The sequence below is a fragment of the Rhincodon typus genome, chromosome 4 (genome assembly GCF_021869965.1).
Source record: "Rhincodon typus isolate 14 chromosome 4, sRhiTyp1.1, whole genome shotgun sequence".
NCBI lineage: Eukaryota > Metazoa > Chordata > Chondrichthyes > Orectolobiformes > Rhincodontidae > Rhincodon > Rhincodon typus.
This window is the reverse complement of record NC_063335.1, coordinates 79499173-79522172: the sequence shown is the minus strand read 5'-3', so window position 1 is coordinate 79522172 and position 23000 is coordinate 79499173. Positions and strand designations below refer to the sequence as shown.

At 40.8% G+C, this 23000-nt stretch overlaps 1 protein-coding gene across 1 annotated transcript in view; it reads right to left on the bottom strand.

Moving 5' to 3' along the window:
• LOC109930330 (RALY RNA binding protein like) overlaps positions 1–23000 on the bottom strand; it is a 428249-nt gene that overhangs the window by 102598 nt on the left and 302651 nt on the right. Inside the window, exon 5 of the mRNA XM_048595997.1 lies at positions 7931–8094. Within this exon, the coding sequence (XP_048451954.1) occupies positions 7931–8094 (164 nt within the window). The remainder of the gene's footprint in view (positions 1–7930; positions 8095–23000) is intronic.

Genomic DNA, 23000 nt, shown 5'->3' with positions numbered 1-23000 from the left:
GAGTTTGGACAGCTCAGGTTTATGGAAGGTGGAAGTTGGAAGGATGGCAATGAGTTCATGGGAATAGTAAAGTCTAGAGTGATTCAACAGCAGACAGGGTAAGGCAGGGGCAGAGTTGGATGAAGTTATGGAGGTGAAAGTCAGCTGTCTTGATTGTGTGGATATGTGTTTGGAAGCTCATCTTGGGGTCAAATATGATACCAAGGTTGTGAATAATCTGGTTCAAGCTCAAATATCAGCAAAATTAAGAGTGGGACATTAGGAACAAGTTTGAGGATCGGAGATAATATGTTCTGTATTCCCAACGTTTAGTTGGAGGGAATTTCAATTCATCCAATTAGAAATGAGCAGAAATGTCTCAGATTTCACAAAAAAGAGGTTTTAAACCAGGTGAAGAACTGATCATCCAGCTCTACACCTTGTTATCTCAGATTGTCCAGCATCGGCAGTTCCGACTATCTCTGATTAAACACTTTAATTGGTTGAATGCTCATTTGAAGCAGGAGTCAAATTGGAGAAGGGTTGATCAATCTGAAATGGTCTTTCTGCAAACGTACGATTGATAACCATTGAAACCAATGATAAGTTTGGTATTCGCATTGCACCTGAAAATATTTGGCTAGTAGCTATAGAATAAATGCAGTTAATTCAACAGTCTATAATTTGCATAATTTATTCAGGTGTTAGATGGGAATGACAACTCATTTCCTACTTCCCTTGGAGATCAGACGTACTTAAGCTAATCATTTAAAAATTTTACTTTTAAATCACTTCCCTCTGTAATGGTTTAAATTTCTATCTCAGTGACTCAATGATGCTTAGATATAAATGTAGCTTTAGATCAGCAATTTAAGATAGTGAAAGACAAAATTAGCACTAATATCAGAAAATTGTTCTTCACTCAAGACCTGACAGATGTTTGGAATGTACTTTCAGAAGGCAGAAACCTTGGAAAAAGACATAGGATGTTCCATTTGAACGAATAGCTAGTGATTTAACCCTTACAGTGCTGCAGATACTTTGTCCAAATATACTTAGCTGTAGCTGCATCTTTTCTAACTTGTTGTGCTAATTTGTTGAAACCAGGAGTTATCAGAAACAGGACTATTTACCCAAGTCAAAGGTAAACTCTCCTTCAAAAGCCTATGAGTAGGTTGAAAAAGTGAGATATTTGGGAAAACAAAAAATGTATTCCTTGTTATTTTATTATTACGTTGTTAATCTATCATAAAATCTATCTTGATATTTTGGTAAATGTATTCTTCAGTATTAGTATTTATTTTAACACCCGAACATGTTTTTTAAAAATATCAAAAATAGCCAAAGACGGCTGGAATTCCGAGGTTAAAATATCTCAATTCCCATTACAATAATTCAAATTGAAATTATCATTGAAATAACAATGACCTCAACCTACACTTCCTAGATTATCACACTTTATATTGCACACAGAGTTAAATAGTGTAAATTGACAGCAATTTAAATACAGAATGGATCTTTCACTTAAATCAGATTTTTCTGGAGTTTACTAGGCCCATGATGCCTATATCAGTTCTCTGGAAGAGGTAGCTATTTGGTCCCACATTCATATCATTAGAATAAATATTCCAGCAGCTCTTACTGCCATACGCAGAAATGTCATGACCTACCTCTCTGAATCACAGCCATCTAAGTGCCATGTGTAATAAGCTGACCCATAGTCTTTTAGATTTTCGCTTCCAATTTTTGTGCCTGGTGTGATTACTAGTTATCTCACTATCTCCTTTGGATTAAATTCAACACTGGCAATTTATCTTTATATCAATGAAAAGTTAGAAACAGGATAGATTTCCTTAATTTCATCTTTTCCCTATTACAATATATCTTCCAACATAACATTAAGAGTTAAATAATCAATATTTTCAATCATTACTGCCTCTATTTGTAAGCACTTGCTCCTCGGAGGTTGAAACTTCATCAAATGGAATAACCCGCTTATGATACAGACAAGATTGTGATTGGGGTGGGGGAAACATGCACAGTATTCATTATACAGGTTTGTTTTTATGTATCCTTGGACATGTGTCAAGGTCTGAGGCTCCTTTAGCACCACCTCCTAGATCCCTCTACCTGCGTTGCTCGTAGTCACATCCTCCTGGCCCTGACCAAATTTGGAGGTAGTTAGCCTATGGTGTGTGATTGCAGCGTCCAGGTAACTCTCCCCCTCCCAGATGTGTCAAAGTGTTTTGAGCTGAAACACCAACACATCTACTCTAAGACGGGGCTCCTCAAGCAATCAACACTTGCTACAGATGTGGTCACTACAAGCCATAATGCAGTTACAACACATTTCCTGGCCAAGCATCTCTATTTTAAATACTTAGTTCTTAATGTGACTTTGAAAAAAATCATTTCGGTCTTTTAGTTTGTAATCCGTAAATATTTCCCCTGCTTACCTTCAATCTGGATGTGACCTATCAATGATAGTCAAATCAGTAGCTATCACCAACCAACAAATTTATCCTTTACCTGTGATGTCACTCTTTTGAGCTGGAACCCTGATTTTGTTGGAAAAAGACCTTAGAAATTGTGAGCCAAACAAAAAGCAAGCAGGAGGATTGTTTCCACTGCGCACAGACTTCCATGTTGCCTTCAAATTCCCTGAACTATATTTACTCAGGCTGTGTCTCACAATGGATATGTCCTCTCCTTCCTGACTGTATAAAGCTTACTGTTCATACAATTTCAACAGGTCCTTTCTTAAATAGAGCTGAGGGTGATCTGAGATGACTCAGTCTTACACCTATTAAGGCCCTAGGCTTCAGGTGATTGACTGGTAACTGTCCCTCAGTCAGCTAAATCAGCTACCTTGTTAACGTTTTCACTAGACTACTGAACTTTAAACTTTTAAATGGAGGAAAAAGAGATTGAGCAGTTCTATTACCACATTGCCTCCAAATTCCCAAACTATATACTCACTGGGGCTATGTCTCACTCTGGATGGAGAGAAGTTGAAGGAACTAAGCCTGTATTCTCTAGAGTTTTAAAGAATGAGAGGTGATTTTATTGAAATTTACAAATTTTTTATACGATGTGCTATGGTAGATGTAGATAGAATATTTCTCTTGATTGGTGGTGTCAACATGGGGCAACATGATCTCAGAATAAGAGGTAGGCAATGTAAGGCTAAGAAAAGGAATTTCTTCACTCAGAGTATGGGAATCTTTGGAATTCTCTACACCAGAAGGCTGCGGAAGCTCAATTATTGAGCATATTCCTGATAGAAATCAACAGATTTCTGGATACTAATGATATTAAGGGATATGGAGATAGTGCAGGATAGCAACATTTGAGGTAAATGATCAGCCATCAACTCAAGAAGCAGGCTTGACAAGCTGAATTACTTTTGTTCCAATGCTCCTGTTTTCTGTCTTCCACCTTTTTTGAATACAGGTCTTACATGTGCTATTTTCAAATATGCTTATGCCTTTCCAAAACTGAAGGAATTTTGGAAGAATATGTTGAATTTATCTACTATCTCTGAAACTGCTACATTTAAGCTCCTAGAATGCAGGCCACCTGGTCTGCGGTTTTGTCAGCCTTTAGATCAGTAGTTAACTGACCACATTTCCCATGGTGGTAGATTCCTTCCCTCTCATTCATGTCATGTTTCTGATTACCTTTGGGAGGTTTTCCAAGTCTTGTACAGTGAAAAATACCTGTTCAAACATTCCCCTTTCTTTGCATTTTCTGCATTTTCTGGGTAATTAATGTCCGTGTAAGACATCCTGAGTAAAAATATGGGTTACAAGGTCCTACTGAGCAACTTGGAATGAGTCCTGCAGCAGGAAGGACAGAGAACTCAGGACGTTCCCGACATGGATCATAGTGGCATAAATGACCGCAATTTCAAACCAGGTGAGTTAAACGCAAGATTTTTGACTTTTTTAGGTACTAAAGTGGATGAGAGGGGATCTGACTGAAGGATATAAAATTCTAACAGGGCTGGGCAGACTAGATGCAGGAAAGATGTTTTCCCTGTTTGAGGAGTCTAGAACCAAGGGACACAGTCTCAGAATATGGGGTAGGCCATTTAGTACTGAGATGAGGAAAAATGTCTTCATTCAAAGGGTACTGAACCTGTCAAATTCTCTACCACAGAAGGCCTTGGAGGCAAAGTCACTGAATATATTCAAGAAAGAGATACATTTTTAGATTTTAAAGGCATTCAGGAGTATAAGTAGAAAGTGAGAATATGGTTTTGAGATAGAGGAACAGCTGTGACCATATTGATAATGGTGGAGGAGGCTGAAGGGGCTGAGTGGCGTACTCCTGCTCCTGGTTTCTGTGTGAAAGGGTCAGTGGGCAGAACAACCATTATCTATCAGCATCAGTGCAATGAAGTGGATGGAGCTCAACCACATCAAAATAAACTGATTGTGATAAACCTGCTTACGTCAGACTTCACTCTTCAACTGAAGAGACCGCTTCTTGATTTCTAACTGTTCTATTTATAGAGAATGTCCCTTATTAAAATTCTTTCAAATGATTCTCGGGGAGATTCATGAATTTCAATTAAGTTTTATGTTTAAAGTTCCCTGTGAACTGATTGTACGTTTGAGGCAAAGGATGACAACAATTTTGTAAATTGAAGCTATTATGAAGACTTTTGCACACCAATAACATTAATTGATGCATCTCATTACCCTATGTTATAAAGGAAGTGTCTGTAACTAGTAATTTCCATTTACCAAACATCCTCTGCCTGCTTGATTGCCTACAATGAAACACTGATGTAGATGTCTCGGAACGATCTCCCTCCCAGTACAGTCCCCTTTTTGCACCTGTGCAATGAAGCAGAAGAGGACAATGTTCAAAAGGAGGAAAATAAACGTGCTTTTACACTGGAATCTGGATAGAAAATAAAATTAGCGTATTCTGCTACCATTTCAAAAGCCATAAGCATGAATAACAGATTTCAAATGCCTAAATTATAACAGCTTAACACCAAGGTTTTGTTTACTTTTTGTTTTTTCACTTACGTTAAAACACAGAGTTTAAAGTCTCAACCCTAGCTATATGTTAGTGTTCCAGCACCTCCTGTTTGAAATGAAATGTCGATTGATTTCTGCATCTGTGGTGAAGTGGTAATTAATGCTGCATCATCATTAATGTACCTGCCAGACAACTTATCATTCCATCATTTCTCAAAACAGCAGCCACCTCTCTGATCATAGATTGAAATACACCTGGTTATTAATCACCAAATCTGGCATGAACAACTGAAGACTTACTGTCTCTTCCTTTTACTTGAAAAATACATCTATAGCCATGCAAGTAAATTGCTTTTGCAAGCTTCCTTTTTCAGAAAAGAAACTTCCATTTTAGAATAAAGATTTCTCTACAAGTTTCGTCCTTCTAAGCAGGCAGCTCAAAATTAAAACCATAGCTCTGATTTTCAAGCTCAGTTATGGCTAGGTTACCCCAAATGGATTTTTAAAACATGGGGTACATGTTTGTTTTTTAAATAGAAAGAAGAGATGGGGATTTCATGGAGAAATGAAAGGGGCTTTGGAGAAAAATTGGGGGGAAAGATGGGGAGGATGGGATTCGGGAACAATGCAAAGGAGAAACAGGGAAATTTGGATGAAATTGAAGGAATAGATATGGGAGTCAGAATAAAATTGGACGAAAAATGGAGTGCAGGAGACAGTCCATGATCATGCAGAGGGGATTAGTGTGAAATTATGAAGATAATGGTGAGAATACCGATTAGTTTGTTGGATTTGCAGTTTAGTCTCCTGCTTCTCCCAACCCATAAGCAGTGCTGTAAAGGTAGTTTCTGAATGAACACTTTTTCACCTTCTTTTATGTTTCTTGAGATCCAAATGACTTTTGGTTAAATATATAAACATCATTAAGTTGGAAGTGTGCAACTTCAATGAAAGATTTCAACAACCAAATCAACTCTTTGGAGGGTATTTGTTGTTTAACGTCTGATTTGGAGTGGGCAGACCGAAACTGGTGGTATAGTAGTCAGTGAAGAAGGTTATCTGAGGTTACAAAGAGATCTTGATCTGTTGGGTCAATGGGTTGAGGAGTGGCCGATGAAGTTTAATTTGGATGAATGCATTTTGGCAAAACAAACAAAGGCAGGATTTACGCAATTAAAAATGGGGCCATGGATAATATTGTAGAACAGAGAGACCTGGGGTTCAGGTACATAGTTCCTTGAAATTTATGTCACATGTAGACAGGATGGTTAAGAAGGTGTTTTGCACGCTTCTCAGACCTTTGAGTATAGAAATTGGGACATCATGTTGAAGTTGTACAGCATATTGATGAGGCCTCCCCTGGAGTATTGTGTCCGGTTCTAGTTGCTTTGTTATTGGAGGACATTACTAAGCTGGAAACAGATCAGAAAAGTTTTACCAGGATGTTGTCAGGAATGGAGGGTTTGAGTTATGAGGAGAGGCTGAACAGGCTGGGACTTTTTCACTGGAATATAGGAGGTTGATCCATGACCTTATAGAAACTTATTAAATTATGAGGTGAATGGCAGGTATCTTTTCCCTATGGTGAGGGATCTCATGACTGGGGGGCATATTATTAAGGTGAGAGGAGAAAGATTTAAAAAGGACATGAGGGGCAATTTGGTTTGTGTGGTTTGTGTGTGGAATGAACTTCTAGAGAAAGTGGTGGATGCAGATACAGTTACAACATTTAAAAGACATTTGGATAAGTACATGATTAAGAAATGTTTGGAGGGATATGGGCCAAATGCAGGCAGGTGAGACTAGTTTAGTTTGGGATTATGATTGGTGTGGACTGGTTGCATCGAAGGGTCTGTTTCCGTGCTGTATGACTCTACGACTCTAAGTACATGTTTCAGATATTTAACAGCTAAATTTCCCACCCAATTCAAACCCTGCCATTTTGGGTATTAAAATTACCTTCCTTGTCTTATCAAGTCTGTCCTTGGTGCATTTTAAGAAGTGGCATTCATTAATTTTTGTGATTTTTTTTTATGTTTTAGTGCATGATTTTAGGGAGGCCTCTGAGAAAAAAAAAATCATGACTAGGGTCATGAACGTTTGTCAACAATCTCCTGGTCTTCAGAGCAACAACCTAAGGAACATGGAACAAGGATTCTCCATCTGAACACTGGGGATATTTTCCAGAGAAATTGCAATTATCTCACAAATATGTTAAAGATGTATCCTCATACTCCACCCAAGAAATCCATGTTTCCAATGACTAATAGCCCATATCCATGATACAACCTCATGACCAACGTTTCCTCTAAGCTGCTCGGAGGGTCTGTGCAGCAGCAAGAAAAATTAGAGGGCCATGATTAGCATGAAGAACACCTCAGCCCTTTGAAATCTCTTGTCTTCCAGCCACTGCTCCGCCGGACTTAAATGTGAAGCCCAAAGCCAGACAAAAACGGTTCAGTCCAGACTGTCAGGCATCAGGGCATTTGCAGAATATCTAATGCATTGTTATAGAATTCCAGGGTGGATTTATTTTTCTCCTTGGCCCTTTCCTTTCTGGCATACATTGGGATTGTGCCTTGTTTTTAATGTAGGCTCTAGCCACTCTGATATAGCAACAATTTTATAACATTGTAGAACACTCTAACCCTAGGCAATGTTTTTGCACAGATATGATGAACGTACTGCTTATTGAACAATGACATTCCTTTTTGCCAATTAAAAACTTGAATAAATGCCAGCTTGACATGCAGTCCTAAACTATCTCGTACCAAAAAATTGCAATTTGAATTCGAATGACTATTATTTGAAATATTCCATTATCTTATAATTTTCAATGAAAAGATTTTGCTAGCATTTTTTTTCAGTTGCTGAGGTAGCACATATGCTGACATATAGTAGATGACTTTCCAAAGACTGTCATTAGCCAAGCACGCTCATTTATAGCAGAAGCTTACATTTGGGTCCTGCAGAAGCTGTGCCTGTGATTGTGGACCGTGGACCTCCTTTCATGGGGAAACCACCTTTTCCTCTGCGTGTGACAGGTATAGTGACACGTGGACGTTTTATTGGTATAACAGCACGAGGTGGTGGTGGAACACGGCCGTGGTAATCAAACATCCTGAAAAAAATAAAATTTATATTTAGCATACAATGTGCAACTTTGGTTTCTCAATTTAACTAACAAAGTTAGCACCATTACTTCAGTGGGACACATCAGGCCATCTAATGAACGTGTGTACATAGCTTCATAGTTTTTCTGTTTTTATATTCTGGAACTTGAGATTATTGGTTAATATATGACAGAATTTTTTGTTTTTCTTTAGGTCAGACTTGGTTTAATTGTGGCTCTGATCCAGTTGGGAGTTTATCATTTGAGCGATGCCATCTGTTGTACTGTCAAATTGTTCCCTACCAATCTCCATGCTCCACAATTCCCCACAACCCCCACCCCGCCAACAGACCTGATCCATCATCCCCTTGCCGCTGACTCGGTCCCCTCCATATCCTGTTGCCAGACCAATCCCAATCTTCCCTTTAGATGTCCCCACCTCTTGCCAGACCCAATTTCCTAAACCCAGAATTACCTACCCTAAACACTGCATTACTTACCTGGCAACCTTACAGCCTGACACCCTATCTACTTGGCACTCTACCTCCTTCCTACTTGGCATCCTAAACATCCCAAATCCTAAATCCTATCCAGTTGGCACTTTATTCTGTTACTTACTTGGCATTCTATCCATTACATATCTAGCATTCTTCCCTGGTACCCTACCCCTATCCAGTTGGCACTGTACTTACCTGGTAACCTGGGGAGGTGATGACCTAGTAGTATTATTGCTAGACTATTAATCCAGATACTCAGGTAATGGTTCTGGGCACTCAGGTTCAAATCCTGCCAAGGCAGACGTGGAACTTCGATTAAATTTTTTAAAAATCCAGAATTAAGAGTCTAATGATGACTTTAAACTATTGTCAATTGTTGAAAAAACCCGTCTGATTCATGAATGTCCATCAGGGAAGGAAACTAACATCTTTACTTGATCTGGCCTACACATGACTCCAGGACCACAGCTATGTGGTTGACTCTTAACTGCCCTTGAGGCTATTAGGGATGGGCAATAAATGCTGGCCTGGTCAGTGACGTCCTCATCCCATGGATGAGTTAAAAAAAACCTTAACATCTAGAACCTCATAGTCCTACCCATCTGCACCTTATGCTCCCAGCATCCCTAATCACATTTACCTTACATACTTACTATTGGACAACAGTTGACAAAGTGCCTGTCAGGACCTTAATGTTTCAGAATACAGCAGTTGAGTGCTGTAAAAAGGACACGTATTTTGACATTCCCCAACATTTCTGCACTGCGTCAGAATTTGAGTACACTCAGAATTTCTGAAGGAACTCCACTTGGAAGCTCCTGTCAGAAACCCTCATAAGCCAGTTCTGTGATCTGTTGCTACATTTAACTTTATTGTTAGTCATGTTTGATTCACCTTTGATGTAGGGTTTTTGTGCCATAGAGGAATGTATATCTATTGTAGACCACACAGGAATCTTTAAAACTAGTCACTGCCTGTCAACCAGTAGAAGCTTTTAGTGCATTTTCCCAATCAACCAAACCCAACTTGACCCTCATACCTTCATAGCTTCTTATGTTCAGATTTAAGACACTTATTTCAGAATGAACTATATCACTTTCAAATTTAATGTAAATTTACTCCATATTGTGGTAATTATTTCCAAAAGGCTCCTTCACAGCAAGATTATTAATTAGCCTTTCCTCATTGCATAATACTAAATCTAAAATAGCTGAATCCCTGGTTGGCTCTTCACTGAACTTCTCTAGAAACCCATCTTGTACACACTCCAGGAGTTCATGCTCAATAGCATTAGTTCTAAACAGCCTATTTAGTTATAAATCAAAGTTTCCCATTGTGCTACATTACCCATTTCATATGCTATGTTCCTTCTAATTTCTCTAGCTGCTGTTTGTAAAACCAGAGGGAATATGTGAGCACGGAGGTTAATATGTGCACCCCTTGGAGGAGCCGATGCAGTTGAGGGGGATCATTGGTTACACACATCCTTAATTTCTTGATTTATGCAATGTCCAACATTATCACCACTGTTGGTAGTCAATAAACAACTCCCATCAATGTTTCCTGCTTCTTGCTGTTTCTTAGCTCCACCAAAACTAATTCTCCAGGATTAAATCCTATGTTTTTTTGGCAAAGTCTGAGTTGGATTGAATTTTCTAAAGAGTTTATTGCTGTGAGGTCTAGTGAGTTCTCTTGCTCTATCCTACAAAACTCATCTCATTAATTACCTATCACACCCAGATGGTGGCTCTCAGAGATAGTAGGAACTGCAGATGCTGGAGAATCTGAGATAACAAGGTGTAGAGCTGGATGAACACAGCAGGCCAAGCAGCATCAGAGGAGCAGGAAGGCTGACATTTCGGGCCTAGACCCTTCTTCAGAAAGCTCTCACTTCCAATTTCTGCCAATCGTTGTTCAGCGATTATCAACTTAGTCCAGTCCATAGGTGTGTCCATCAGTACAATGTCCTTTGCAGCAACATTATAACAATAGATACCTTTTGATAAATGTGGTACAATGGTACTGATCCTACTCTGGGTCTGGAGGTCTGGGTTCAAGTTCCATCTGCCCTGGAGGTATGTTATAACATGTCCAAACAGGTGGATTAACGTGTGCAGTATGAGGAGCAACATTAAAGTGCAGAAACTTTCTGTAAGTGGATCGGGGACGTGCATGTCAGATGCCAATGTTTGTGAACATGGGGTTCACGTGACTGGTGCCCACGGAGTGTGCCCTGAGATGCCAGTGCCCAGTTTCCAACATGGAGATCATTTGGAACGAGTGGTGAGCTGAATCTGTTTGGTTGTTGAGTTGTTTGGTAAGAAAGGAGGCTGAATACTAATGAGGTGTATTGTGACATTAATGAGGTTTATAACAAGTGTTAATCCCTGTCTGTTTGGCGTCTTGCTGCTGCCTGGTCAGAACCTTGCGTGCTGCTTGTGAAAAGCAAAGGATCTTGTCAGGTGATCCCCATATTAAGATGGGTCTCAACACACTTATTGCCCAATTTTCCCACATGTCCTGCCATAGCCCACATTTACCCTGCATCTTAAGCCTTCAATGCAAGATCCTCTTTCATTAATGTACTGATCACATTCATTATTAGGAGTGTTGCTCAAACTCCTTTTCCTTTTTCCCTATCCTTCCTAAATGACAAATAACCTCAGATGTTCAGTCCCCAATCTTAGTTAATGTCTAACCATGTATCTGTAATGGCAAGTAAATCATATCCAATAATCTCCATTTTTGCCTTTAAATTGTGAATGCATTATACAAACGGAGAACTTTGTTTGTTTTTTTGACATTGTTGTTTTAACATAATTTTACATTCTGATCCTATTTGACATTTGCCTTTACATTGTCTGTCCTATACTATTGCTTATTTCTTTTCTACTTCAAGTTATCAGTTTTGTTTCCCTCTAATTTGAGCTCCATCTCCCAATCCCCTGCCAATTTAGTTTAACCCCTGCCCAAAAACAGCAGCAAATCTCCATGTGATGAAGTTAATTTCAGTTCTGTTAAGGTGTAACCTGTTCATGTTATATGGTGACTCAGTGGTTAGTGCTCCTGCATCACAGCACCAGGGACCCAGGTTCAATCCCACCTTCGGGTGACTGTCTGTATGGAGTTTGCACATTCTCCCCTCGTCTGTGTGGGTTTCCTCCAGGTGCTCCGGTTTCCTCCCACAATCCAAAGATATGCAGGCTAGGTTGATTGGCCATGCTAAATTGCCTGCAGTGTTTGTTGGAGGGGGGGGGGGGCAATACTCTGAGGGTCGGTGTGGACTTGTTGGGCCGAAGGGATTCTTTGAATGAAAAAAAAGACTCCACCTGCTCTTGAACCTGTTCCAGCACGTCAGGATACAGATAACCTCTGTCCTACACCAGTACTCCAAAGTGCTCAATTGCTTAATCCTCCTATTTCTGCACACACTGATAGTAATCCTGAGATTCCTGCTTTTTTAAAGTCCTGTTTTAAATCTCTTTCCTAGCTACCTAAAGTCTGTTTACAGGGCGTCATTCCCCTTCCTGCCTATGTTATTGGCATCAATGTGGGCTGCAACCTCTGGCTGTTCGACAGCTGCTCTGTGACACCCTTGACCCCAGCACTGTGGAGGCGACAATCTGGAATCATGTCTATGGCCATGGCAATGCCTCTCTGTTCCCCAAACTAATGTATCCCCTGTCACTACTGCTCTTCTACCCTTCTGCCTCCATTTCTGACCAGCTGAGGAATCCAGAGTGTCACAGACCTGGTTCTGGTTGTACTTCTTTCAGGAACTATACTTCCATGCATTCGCTGTCTGCCAGCATGTGTTCTATCTGTGTTGTATCAGCCATACTAAACATGCTATACAAGTAACTCAGCCTCATGGATGTGTCACAGTGACTCCAGCCACCACTCGATCACCCAAACCCAGAGCTCAAGTTTCAGCAGCTGGTTACACTGCTTGCATAAGGTCTCCTTGGTCATGGGTAACTCCATGACTTCAATATGTTTACAGGACACACACTCCACATGGCAGAGCTGCCTTGACAACCTTTAACTTTGGGTAACTTTACTTAATCCATCTCTCATGATTCAGCTGTTGGCCAGAGAAGGCAGCAGGTGTGTGAGGGGGATTCCAGCTTCCCTGTTCTGTCTGCTGTCCTCCATTGCACCAGGCCTTCTGGAGGTGGCTTATAACTGACAATCTTCAGGAAAACTGTGAGTGACATTCCAACGTGGTCATTTCCAGGATCCCAAACCAGAACTAAGGCTGATGTTGAGATGGGAACATTCAGCTCTTTGAAACCCTAGCTATGCTCGTCTGCCGAACGCATGTTAAATCCATTTCTGATGCAAATCTACCAGCCCAATGCAATACAGTCATGCAGAAAAATAGAAATTCTGCTAAAACTAATATTGTACATGGGATTTAAGAGCATCATATTCCCTCTGCCAATGAGTGCAGCCATCATAGATATTTTAGTGTCTTATTGGGAGTGGTGGAAACTTATATTATGCTTAATTCACATTCCTAAGGATATAAAATCAACATGAAGATTATTGTATAGTAAGGCAACATACATGAGGTAGAATATGAGGTTTGCTGGATGAGTATCTACATTGATTGATGAGGGGATCAGTGTTCTCTGTATCTCCCCTCTCACCTTCTCCCAAAATATTATCTCCCTCCCATCCATTACTGCGAACCTTGCCAATACTCGTTGGAAGGCATTTTCATCTTCACTAACTTGGTGGTAGGGTAAAGTAACTTCTAAACTAATGGAATGAAATTCTGGTAGGTTTCATGTTATATGGGAAAAGTTGGATGCCTGCTCAGGCAAATGAAAGCAAAGTTCTGTGGATGCTAGAAATATGCAATAAAAACAATAAGAACTGGAGAAATTCAGCAAGTCTGGCAGCATCTTTGCAGAGAGAAACAGAATTAGTGTTTCAAGTCTGATATGATTTTTCTTCAGAAACCTGAAAAGGGGCTGGGAAATTATGGTTTTTATGCTGTTGGCAGAGGAGGAGGAGGAGGATCGAGTGGAACAGATGCTGAGGATTACCAGAACAAAAGACAAAGGGAGTGCAAATGTTGGTAAAGGAGAGGCAGAGAAGTAAAATAGACATGAAAAGGTAAAAAAAAGTCCAATCTGTTGAAATCTAACAAAGCCCAGCAGAGGTAGGAAAGGGATGTTTGTAATCAAGATGACGGACAGAGATCACACAGTGAAGTTGTTGAACTCAGTGTTGGAGAGTCCTAGAGGCTGTAAAGTGCCCAACAGAAAACAAAATGTTGTTCCTCCAGCTTACTTCGAGCTTTGTGGGAACACTGTAGTAGGCCCAGTATGGAGCTGTTAGTATGGCAGGCACTGGTTTATTGAAATGCCAAGCAACTGGAAGGTGGGATCACTCTGGTAAGTCAGTTGAAGGTGAAAATGTGCCCCTTAAAACATAGTAACTATCATATAGCTGCAGGTTCATGGAGATGTGTCACACCTACAAAAACTGCCGAATTCAGAAGAAACTAGCAAAATCTCGAAAATAAAGAAAAGTGCCTTGCTTTTATAGTTATGCTAAATACAGCACCATTGAGCTCAATCTCTCACTTATTCAACTTAAAAGTAAATCATCTACAGTGTGTGCTTGAAATTCACATGCCACTTGGTATGTGAAGGAGGCTCCTTAGCAACAACAGAAAGTCAAAAGATGATTTTATCACACAACACATCCAGAAGATAATGGCAAAATAGCAACTCTGTGAGACTCAGGTCACATATAACATCACTCATAAAGGTATTTGATTCAGGCTATGGAAATATAATATTTTCAAATTCACATAACTGTCATTTTAATTAGTTAAAAATGCATTCATATTTTGACAACTCTCTGAATGACCGCTGAAGCCAATTGTCTTGAAACAAAAACAGAGACAGGGTGCTGCTCTGAAGGGTTCCATTTGATCAAATTCCAGGTGAGATATATATTGAAAAAAGAAATCTGGAGGAGGAACAGAGCAAAAAACTGCATTATTCATGCTAATCCTGAATAAATAAACTTATTGTGTGCCTTTATTTCCTCTTGAGATTTATAACAACAGTTATGTATTCTGCACACCTTTTGTTTGACTTTTCAAATCACGTCTATCAGTATTGTAATCAAGAAGAGGAGAAATGTCAGATATGGAACTAAGTTGGAGGTTCATAGCAGGTGGCCATATTTTAGCAAAGGCTGAGATAAAATTGGTGACTCTTATTGGGCAGGTTTTCTATCTGAAATTTGGAAAAGAGTGGGATCTCTATAAAGTGCACAATATGTCATGTATTGATTAATCTTTCCACTGACACAGGAAAGAACTTACATTTTACATGACCCAAGGGAATTTTACAACACTTTATGACCAATGAGGTATTGCCAAATAATGATTATGCTATGATGTAGAAAATATGGCAGCCAATTTATACACAGCAAGGTCCCACGAATAACAATGCAACAGTGACCAGATAATTTATTTTGTGTAGTTTGAATCCAGTATATTTCACTCAACTCCAATTTTGCCCCAATAAATTTCAGCTCTTTGCGAGTTGATTACTCTTAATTTAGATTGACTAATATAATTTTCTACTGTGACTTATGATACAAAGATCACTGAACCAATGTTCCCCTGCTGTCCCTTGATCTAATCGGCCCACCTCATTCTCAAGAACCAGGTCTACCAGTTCCTCCATTTTCCTCATAAGAACTTCATTAATGTTTTTTCCTCAATACTGGACATAGGATCTTTTATATCCACCTGTTTTACATCTAATACAAAACACAGCAGCTCCAACAATGCCAAGCTCCCTCAGTAGAACATTTTTGGCCAAATGTAAATTGGACAACACCTAAGTCTCAGGTAAATGATAAATTTGTCCTGTGTTTCTCCATCATAGCGTCAAATACAATTTCCTCTTTCTTGCAATGGCTTTAGATATAGGACTAAATTAGGACTGTCAGCTAAATGCAACTAAGTTCTGTTTAATTTCCGAAGATTAGACAATTTATTAGAGTTTGGGAAGGTAATAGGTTCTTTCATGCAGCTGTTGAGTCATTTATAGCAGGTAGTATGGATAGAGGGGAAGTTCGTCTGTGAAGTCAGAGTGTTTATTGGAAGGGGGCTGTCACACCCACTCGGTACGAAAAGAGATTTTTTTTATTAATACTACTACTCCTTCTTATTCACCATTTTTTTTAAAAGAAGAAAGACCCTTGCTGGATTTAAAATGCCATTCACCACATGTGCAAGTTGACTTTCAAGAAACTTTGCATGGACAGAAGCTAACCTATCACTTATTTGGCATATTACAGCTTTGCATTGTGAAAACCTTCTAATCAAATCAGCACAAAGGAACAGCCGATGTCTATACCAGCCAGTTTGGAACCAAATGGCTATTGCTATTGAATATTATCATTTCTGAAGTGGTACTAATGACTCCACAAAGATCGCCTACAATACACAATGGTTTTTGATGAGGGACATTGAAACCACCCAAATAGCTGAACTGACCTATCCATGAATGAAACAGCTTTAATTTCATAGAATCATAGAATTGTAGAATCCCCACACAATGGAAGCATGCGCCCCACTGTGTCTACACTCACCCTCCATGCTACAAACCATCCTGAAGTGGAACTACATCATTGTTCTTTCACTGTCGCTGAATCTAAATCCGGGATCTCTCTTCTTAACTGCACTGTGGGCGTGCCTACAAGGACTGCAACAGTTCAAGAAAGATGCTCAACATCAACTTTGCAAAGGCAGTTAGGGGTGTGCAACAAAATGCTGGACTTGCCAACAACTTCCTATCTTATGAATGAATTTAAAAAACCAACAGATTATATCCCACTTGCTGGTAATAAGCTTTTCTTCAAGCGATTCTGTGGTTAAGGAATTTGCACATGTTACTGCACGTCTATATATATATATAAAAGAATTCGCTTGAGTGAAGACTTTTCCATTTTCGGGTTCACTTTCTAGTCTCATTGTGGGAATTGGCAAAACAATATTTTTTGTTTTATAGTTTATCACCAAATATTATAGTTATCACCAAATGATAATGTACTGCATTTTCTCACTGAATTGTCTAGTTAGTAAATCTATCTGAATACAAATTAAGGAAGCACAGATTTGATCCCAAATCTCTGCTGAGCTAGGTGTGACAGGGGCAAGGTTTTAGTGCTCCCACATTTCTTCTTAAAAGGGCATGAGAAAGCAGCCTTTCCTTTCACTGCTGGATACTATCCCATGGCCTTTGTTGGAAAGTATGTTTGTGTGAATGCCAGATAAGATTGTGAAAGGATCATGTTTTGTATAATACCTTCCGATGGTTAAACTGCCTGTGGATACAATTCCCTGAGTTCACTCATTAAAAATGATCAGCTCAACAAGATGTAAGGTGACAGATTTGGTGCAACTTGCTTTATTACCTTCCTGTATTGGGGAAGAATAAAATGAGAGAAAAAAATATTTGTTTCAGTGCAGCAGGTATTTCAATTGTGATGATACTATGGCTTTAAGAGGTTTATTTTGTTCCTTTTGTGTGAAGAGAGGTTTTAAGACAGAGGTAATGAGCTGTCATTTTGAACCCAATAAAGTAAACAGCTGGTGAGGCCTTTTATTTTTAAAAGATGGAACAATAGAAGCAGCCTGAATGGGTCGGGTCAAACTCCCACTGAATCAGGATTTTTTGTAGGTTTAGTTTTCAGTGCAGTTACTAGGGTCTTGAAACTGGGTTTGGAAGCTGCAGTGCATCTCTTCCTGCTACTCTCTCTGTCAGAGTTTTCTCTTGGTGTTTCTCCTCCTGGACTGTAGAAATGCACATGAGACAATCTGTTTTACTGAAATTGCCTTTGGCAAGGGTGTGTTTATGGGCTGTCACTATATTGGTACAGTCACTGTTTAGTCGTTAAATAATTTATTATTCTGTTAAGATTTCCAATAGAGTTAAGTTATTCCGATTTCTTCTTTCTTTTGTTGTATTTTAACTACAGTGTATGAATAAAGTGTGTCTTGCTTCAAGGCCACTAGTTTGACCAATCAAATTGCATCCAGAATGTAATGCCTGACACTTACATAGAGTCATAAAGTCATAGAGTCATACAGCATGGAAACAGACCCTTGGTCTAATCAGTCCATGCTGAAAATAATCCCAAACTAAACTAGATCCACCTGCCTGCTCCTGGCCCATATCCCTCCAAACCTTTCCTATTCATATATCCATCCAAATGTCTTTTAAACGTTGTAATTGTACCCACATCCACCACTTACTCAGGAAGTTCATTCCACATGCGAACCACCCTCTGTACATTAAAAAAATGCCTCTTATGTCTTTTTCAAATCTCTCTCCTCTCACTTTGAAAATGTGCACCCCTAGTCTTGAAATTCGCCATCTTGGGTAAAATAAGGAAAAGTTAGGGTCGAGGGTATCTTCTTAATATATTTTGAATGAGTTTGATCTGGTTCATAGCACAATACTAAAGTGGGTATTTTGTAATGTCAAAATGTGCTAGAAAAGGAAGCACTGGTTTTGTTATGACATTACTTGATAGGTCTACATTTGCTCACACTTTTTGACAGGTCTTGATAAGTTGGACAGTTCCAAACAGTAATTCACAAACTTCCCCACAGTTAGCTGTCCTAAATGTCACCTGATCTTTCCCCAAAAAACTTTGACTCCACTATCCCTGAAGAAACTATAGTCCCCACCTCCAAGGTGGCCTGGGACTATATCCGCAGGGGTACCACAGCTCTCCAAAAGTGTGCCTTGGCTATCCAACAGACATACGCTGGGAACAAACCCCTTGTCTAATGTCCACATTCCATGTTCCACATTCTGGGGAATCCCAAATACTATTTCAGTGAAGGCATTTAAATGGCTAACCACTCACAGAAACTGCACATGCATGAACCACTGCCCACACTAAATGACCCCCCTGTGAAAATGAGGGAGGCTGAGGTGAAGGGTGGGATTTGTGATTCCTGATATCATCCAGCATTTTCACCATGGCAGAGATGCTCTCCACCCTGGTGAAAAGCAGAGCGGAAGATTCTGAATTCTTCAAACTAGGTTTCCAGTGTAGTAGGGTACATGGTCAAGATGGATTAGCATAGTCCGTTATGTTAATTGAAACCAGATTTGTTCGACAATTGATATAAAAATGCCTTTGGAGTCCAGATTGAAACTCAGTTGATTTCCTTTTCCCCCTGCATCCTTTAACAAAAAAAGACACAGAATTCTCCAGAGATAGTAGGAATTGCAGATGCTGGAGAATCCGAGACAACAAGGTGCAGGGCTGGATGAACACAGCAGGCCAAGCAGCATCATAGGAGCAGAAAGGCTGACGTTTCGGGCCTAGACCCTTCATCAGAAAAGGGGGAGGGGAAGGGGGTTCTGAAATAAATAGGGAGAGAGTGGGAGGCGGATAGAAGATGGATAGAGGAGAGGATAGATGGAGAGGAAACAAACAGGTCGAAGAGGCGGGGATGGAGCCAGTAAAGGTGAGTGTAGGTGGGGAGTTAGGGAGGGGATAGGTCAGTCCAGGACCGCTTTGCAGAACACCTACACTCGGTTCGCAAACCAGTCGCGAACCATTTCAACTCCCCCTCCCATTCCTCAGACGACATGTCCATCCTGGGCCTCCTGCAGTGCCACAACGATGCCACCCGAAGGTTGCAGGAACAGCAACTCATATTCTGCTTGGGAACCCTGCAGCCCAATGGTATCAATGTGGATTTCACAAGCTTCAAAATCTCCCCTCCCCCTACCGCATCCCAAAACCAGTCCAGCTCGTCCCCGCCTCCCTAACCTGTTCTTCCTCCCACCTATCCCCTCCTCCCACCTCAAGCCACACCCCCATCTCCTACCGACTAACCTCATCCCGCCCCCTTGACCTGTCCGTCCTCCCTGGACTGACCTATCCCCTCCCTAACTCCCCACCTACACTCACCTTTACTGGCTCCATCCCCGCCTCTTCGACCTGTTTGTTTCCTCTCCACCTATCCTCTCCTCTATCCATCTTCTATCCGCCTCCCACTCTCTCCCTATTTATTTCAGAACCCCCTTCCCCTCCCCCATTACTGATGAAGGGTCTAGGCCCGAAACGTCAGCCTTTCTGCTCCTATGATGCTGCTTAGCCTGCTGTGTTCATCCAGCCCTGCACCTTGTTGTCACAGAATTCTCCAGCACTGTTTGCAGCCTCCTGGAGTGGATAAGCATTTCAGATATGCTACTAATGGTGCAAATGCATTTTTAATATAGTTAACGACCCATTTTCTGTTGGTTCTCTACTTTGAGTTCAGTCAGAATACCCTTGTCAGATCTGAAATTATTTTTTGTGAGATAACTTTTGTATTTGGGCAACACGGTAAATACTATGAAATGTAGCTGAATTAATTCAAAAGCATAAATGATCAGTAAAAGGTCAAACTAAAGGAAATCAAACTAAAGTTCAATTAGCTATTTGGATTTTTTTTTGCTGTTGCAAATCAATTTTCCCTCATAATGTTCAGGCATCAATAAACTCTTATCTCTTGTGCCTCAGTTAGCAGTCAGTCCAACCTGTTTAAATTAACTGGCTGGTGAATGACAAAATGTTTTCCACTCAGTAGCCTGAGTCAGTTCGCTAATGATCCAAATGTCAACTCATCAGTTTTCCATTTATTAAGGCAAAAGTCATCCTACATCCTTGTCAGTTTAAGCTAAACTTCAAGAAAGGCACACTTCACAGTGAGAGTAATCTTTTGTTTCTTTTTTCTTTTCTTCTTTGTATTTTTTTATATCCAGAAATGTTTTCATGCCTAACTTTGCACTGTTACCCACTGCCATTAAATCACTTGTTTTTCTGAATAATTATCAGTTTATCCACAAAGTCCATCAAGGGCAGTGCAAGGAAAGGCCAGGAGACAAGAAGGCAATTAAATCAAAATGGAGTTGGAGGGGGAACTAAGGTACTCCACCCGCTGTGGTGCCCACCTCTCTCAACAGCATCAAGAGTGTTGGGGAATACCACACGTTCCCTCTCCAAGGACAGCCAGGTGCAAATGTAGCCACAGAAGAAGGGAAGGCAGTTGGGAACTCTGACTCCCTCCCCAGCCTGAGACCTGGACCTGTTGATGGTCACTTTATCCAGGCCCGGCGAAGACCCACGAGGCGACCTCTGACTTGCCTGCCCCTGTCCACACTGACTGGCCAAAGATCAAGAGCGTGCTGCTGTACGGCAACCAAAGGTAACAACAAAGATTTCTCAAATAACTATAAAGGGGAATGGAACTGTCCACAACAATATATACATGGTCTATCAGACTCCACAACACTGCAAAATAAACTCACAGTTGGGCTGTGAGGCCATGAACCAAATTAACCTAAAATTGCATGGAACTGCTGCATGCAACATCCTCCACCCTGGATCCTCAATGGAAAGTGGGAGGACTCCTGTATAGAGAACCCTCCAGGGGGATCCCCATGTCTCGTGGTTAAACAGAATGCCCGCACTTGTCCAGGCAGTGGATAAAGGAATAGAATTGGAAAGTGTGCAGCAGCAGATTGTACAAGACACTCCTCCACGCCAGGCAGAAGGACACAGAGGGGATACAGTTGAGTAGCTAATCCTTTTGTTTTTCCAATATTAAATAACAAATGACAACTGTTAGTTGTATACCGAGATAGTAAGGCTAGGTAGGCTCATTTTGTCCTTCAGTTAACTTGCTGCCTTTTGTTCCTCACTGCAGCATTGACAGAAGCTGTTATTACTGTTCAATCACATCTTCCACTGGGTAAGAAGTAATTTCTCTGCTTTGCTGCATTTATTGCAACATCTCTGTAGCTTGCCACCTTGTTGTGGTGGAGAGGTTTGTGCAAACCAAGGAACCTGAGAGCTAAACCGTCCGCAGTGTAGCTCCTGGCAGGGTCACCCATGATGGTAAGGTCAAGGGGGAGGTTCCAGACAATGCGCGATCCATGAAGATCTCAATGGCGGAGCTGGTTACGAATGACAGCTGAACTTAAATTAGAGCATCACAGCGGTGCAAAGGTGAATGAAGGCTGCAGCAGAGAAGGGCTGCCAGTCGTCTTGGTCTCCATGCCAGTGGCCTTTGACCTTTATCTGACAAGGTCTGTGTGGTGGCTGTCTGTACTTCAGCCTCCCCATGTTAAAAGATGTCAAGCACAGGCGACCTCCAACAAGGTATGTGTCCTCATTACATCCGGGACAAAAGTCCAATAGCAATCAGCTAGTGGTGGAGGGCGCAGGACTGTGATATCTGGAAGACCCCTAGTCATAAACGGACACTTTAGGTACTAGGTGCCAGATTCAGTTGTCTTGCTCCTGCACAAAGCAGACAGAATATTTTGGCAGCTGAGCCCACGACTGAGCTAAGCAGCCCCATTCAGGATCCACGCTGCTCACCCAAGTAGTGGAGGGAGTTGGAAAACTTGCTCTAAAAACTCCCAACTTGATTACTGTATCCAGAGGGATCAGCCACATGTGGTCAGAAAGGAACAATAATAAACTTTGGAGCCAGGAATATAAGAACACTGGTGAACCCAGCTAACAGTGACTGACCTGAGAGAAGAACTGTGATCATAGCCAGAGAACTGAAGAGATGCCAGGCTGACCTAACTGTTCTTTCCAAAAACCTGCCTGCAGACGAAGGGCAACTGAAGGAGATGAAAGGTGGTTACACTTTCTCTTGGAAAGGGAAGGCTGCTGATGGGCCCAGAGTTCATGGTGTTGGATTCATAGTTAAGAATCAGCTCATCAGTTGCCTCTCTGAACCTCCTGTGGGGATAACCATCTGCTCACCAATAACTAGATGAGCACTTACACCCCATGCTTGACTCGGAGGAGGAAGTAAAGGAGACTTTCTATGTCAACCTTGCCACACTGTTGTCAAGTATCCCCAAGCAGGACAAGATAATTCTTCTTGGAGACTTCATTGCCAAGACAGATTGAGACCACAACCTTTGGTATGGCACCAAGTGAAGGGAAGGTACTGGCAACATCAACTCTAATGGAGTCCTTCTTCTCACAAAATGTACTGAGTGCGATCTCACCATCATAAACACACTGTTCCATCAGAAAAAAAACAAATTCAAAGCATTTTGGAGGCACCCATGTTTGAAACAATGGCATCTGATTGATTATGTCATTGTTCGCTCCAGAGACCGTCGAGACGTAAATGTCACCAGGACTATGATCGACTCAGATGGCTGCTGGACTGATCAGCACCTTATCTTTCCACAATATTCATCAAACTACACAGAAAGAGGAGGGTTCAGAAGAAGCAGACCCGGCCAAGATTCAACATTGAGAGACTGGATGACACAATCACTACGCAACATTTACAGGTCTCATTTGCTAAAACCCTACCTTGGGAATATCCAGAGGACATAG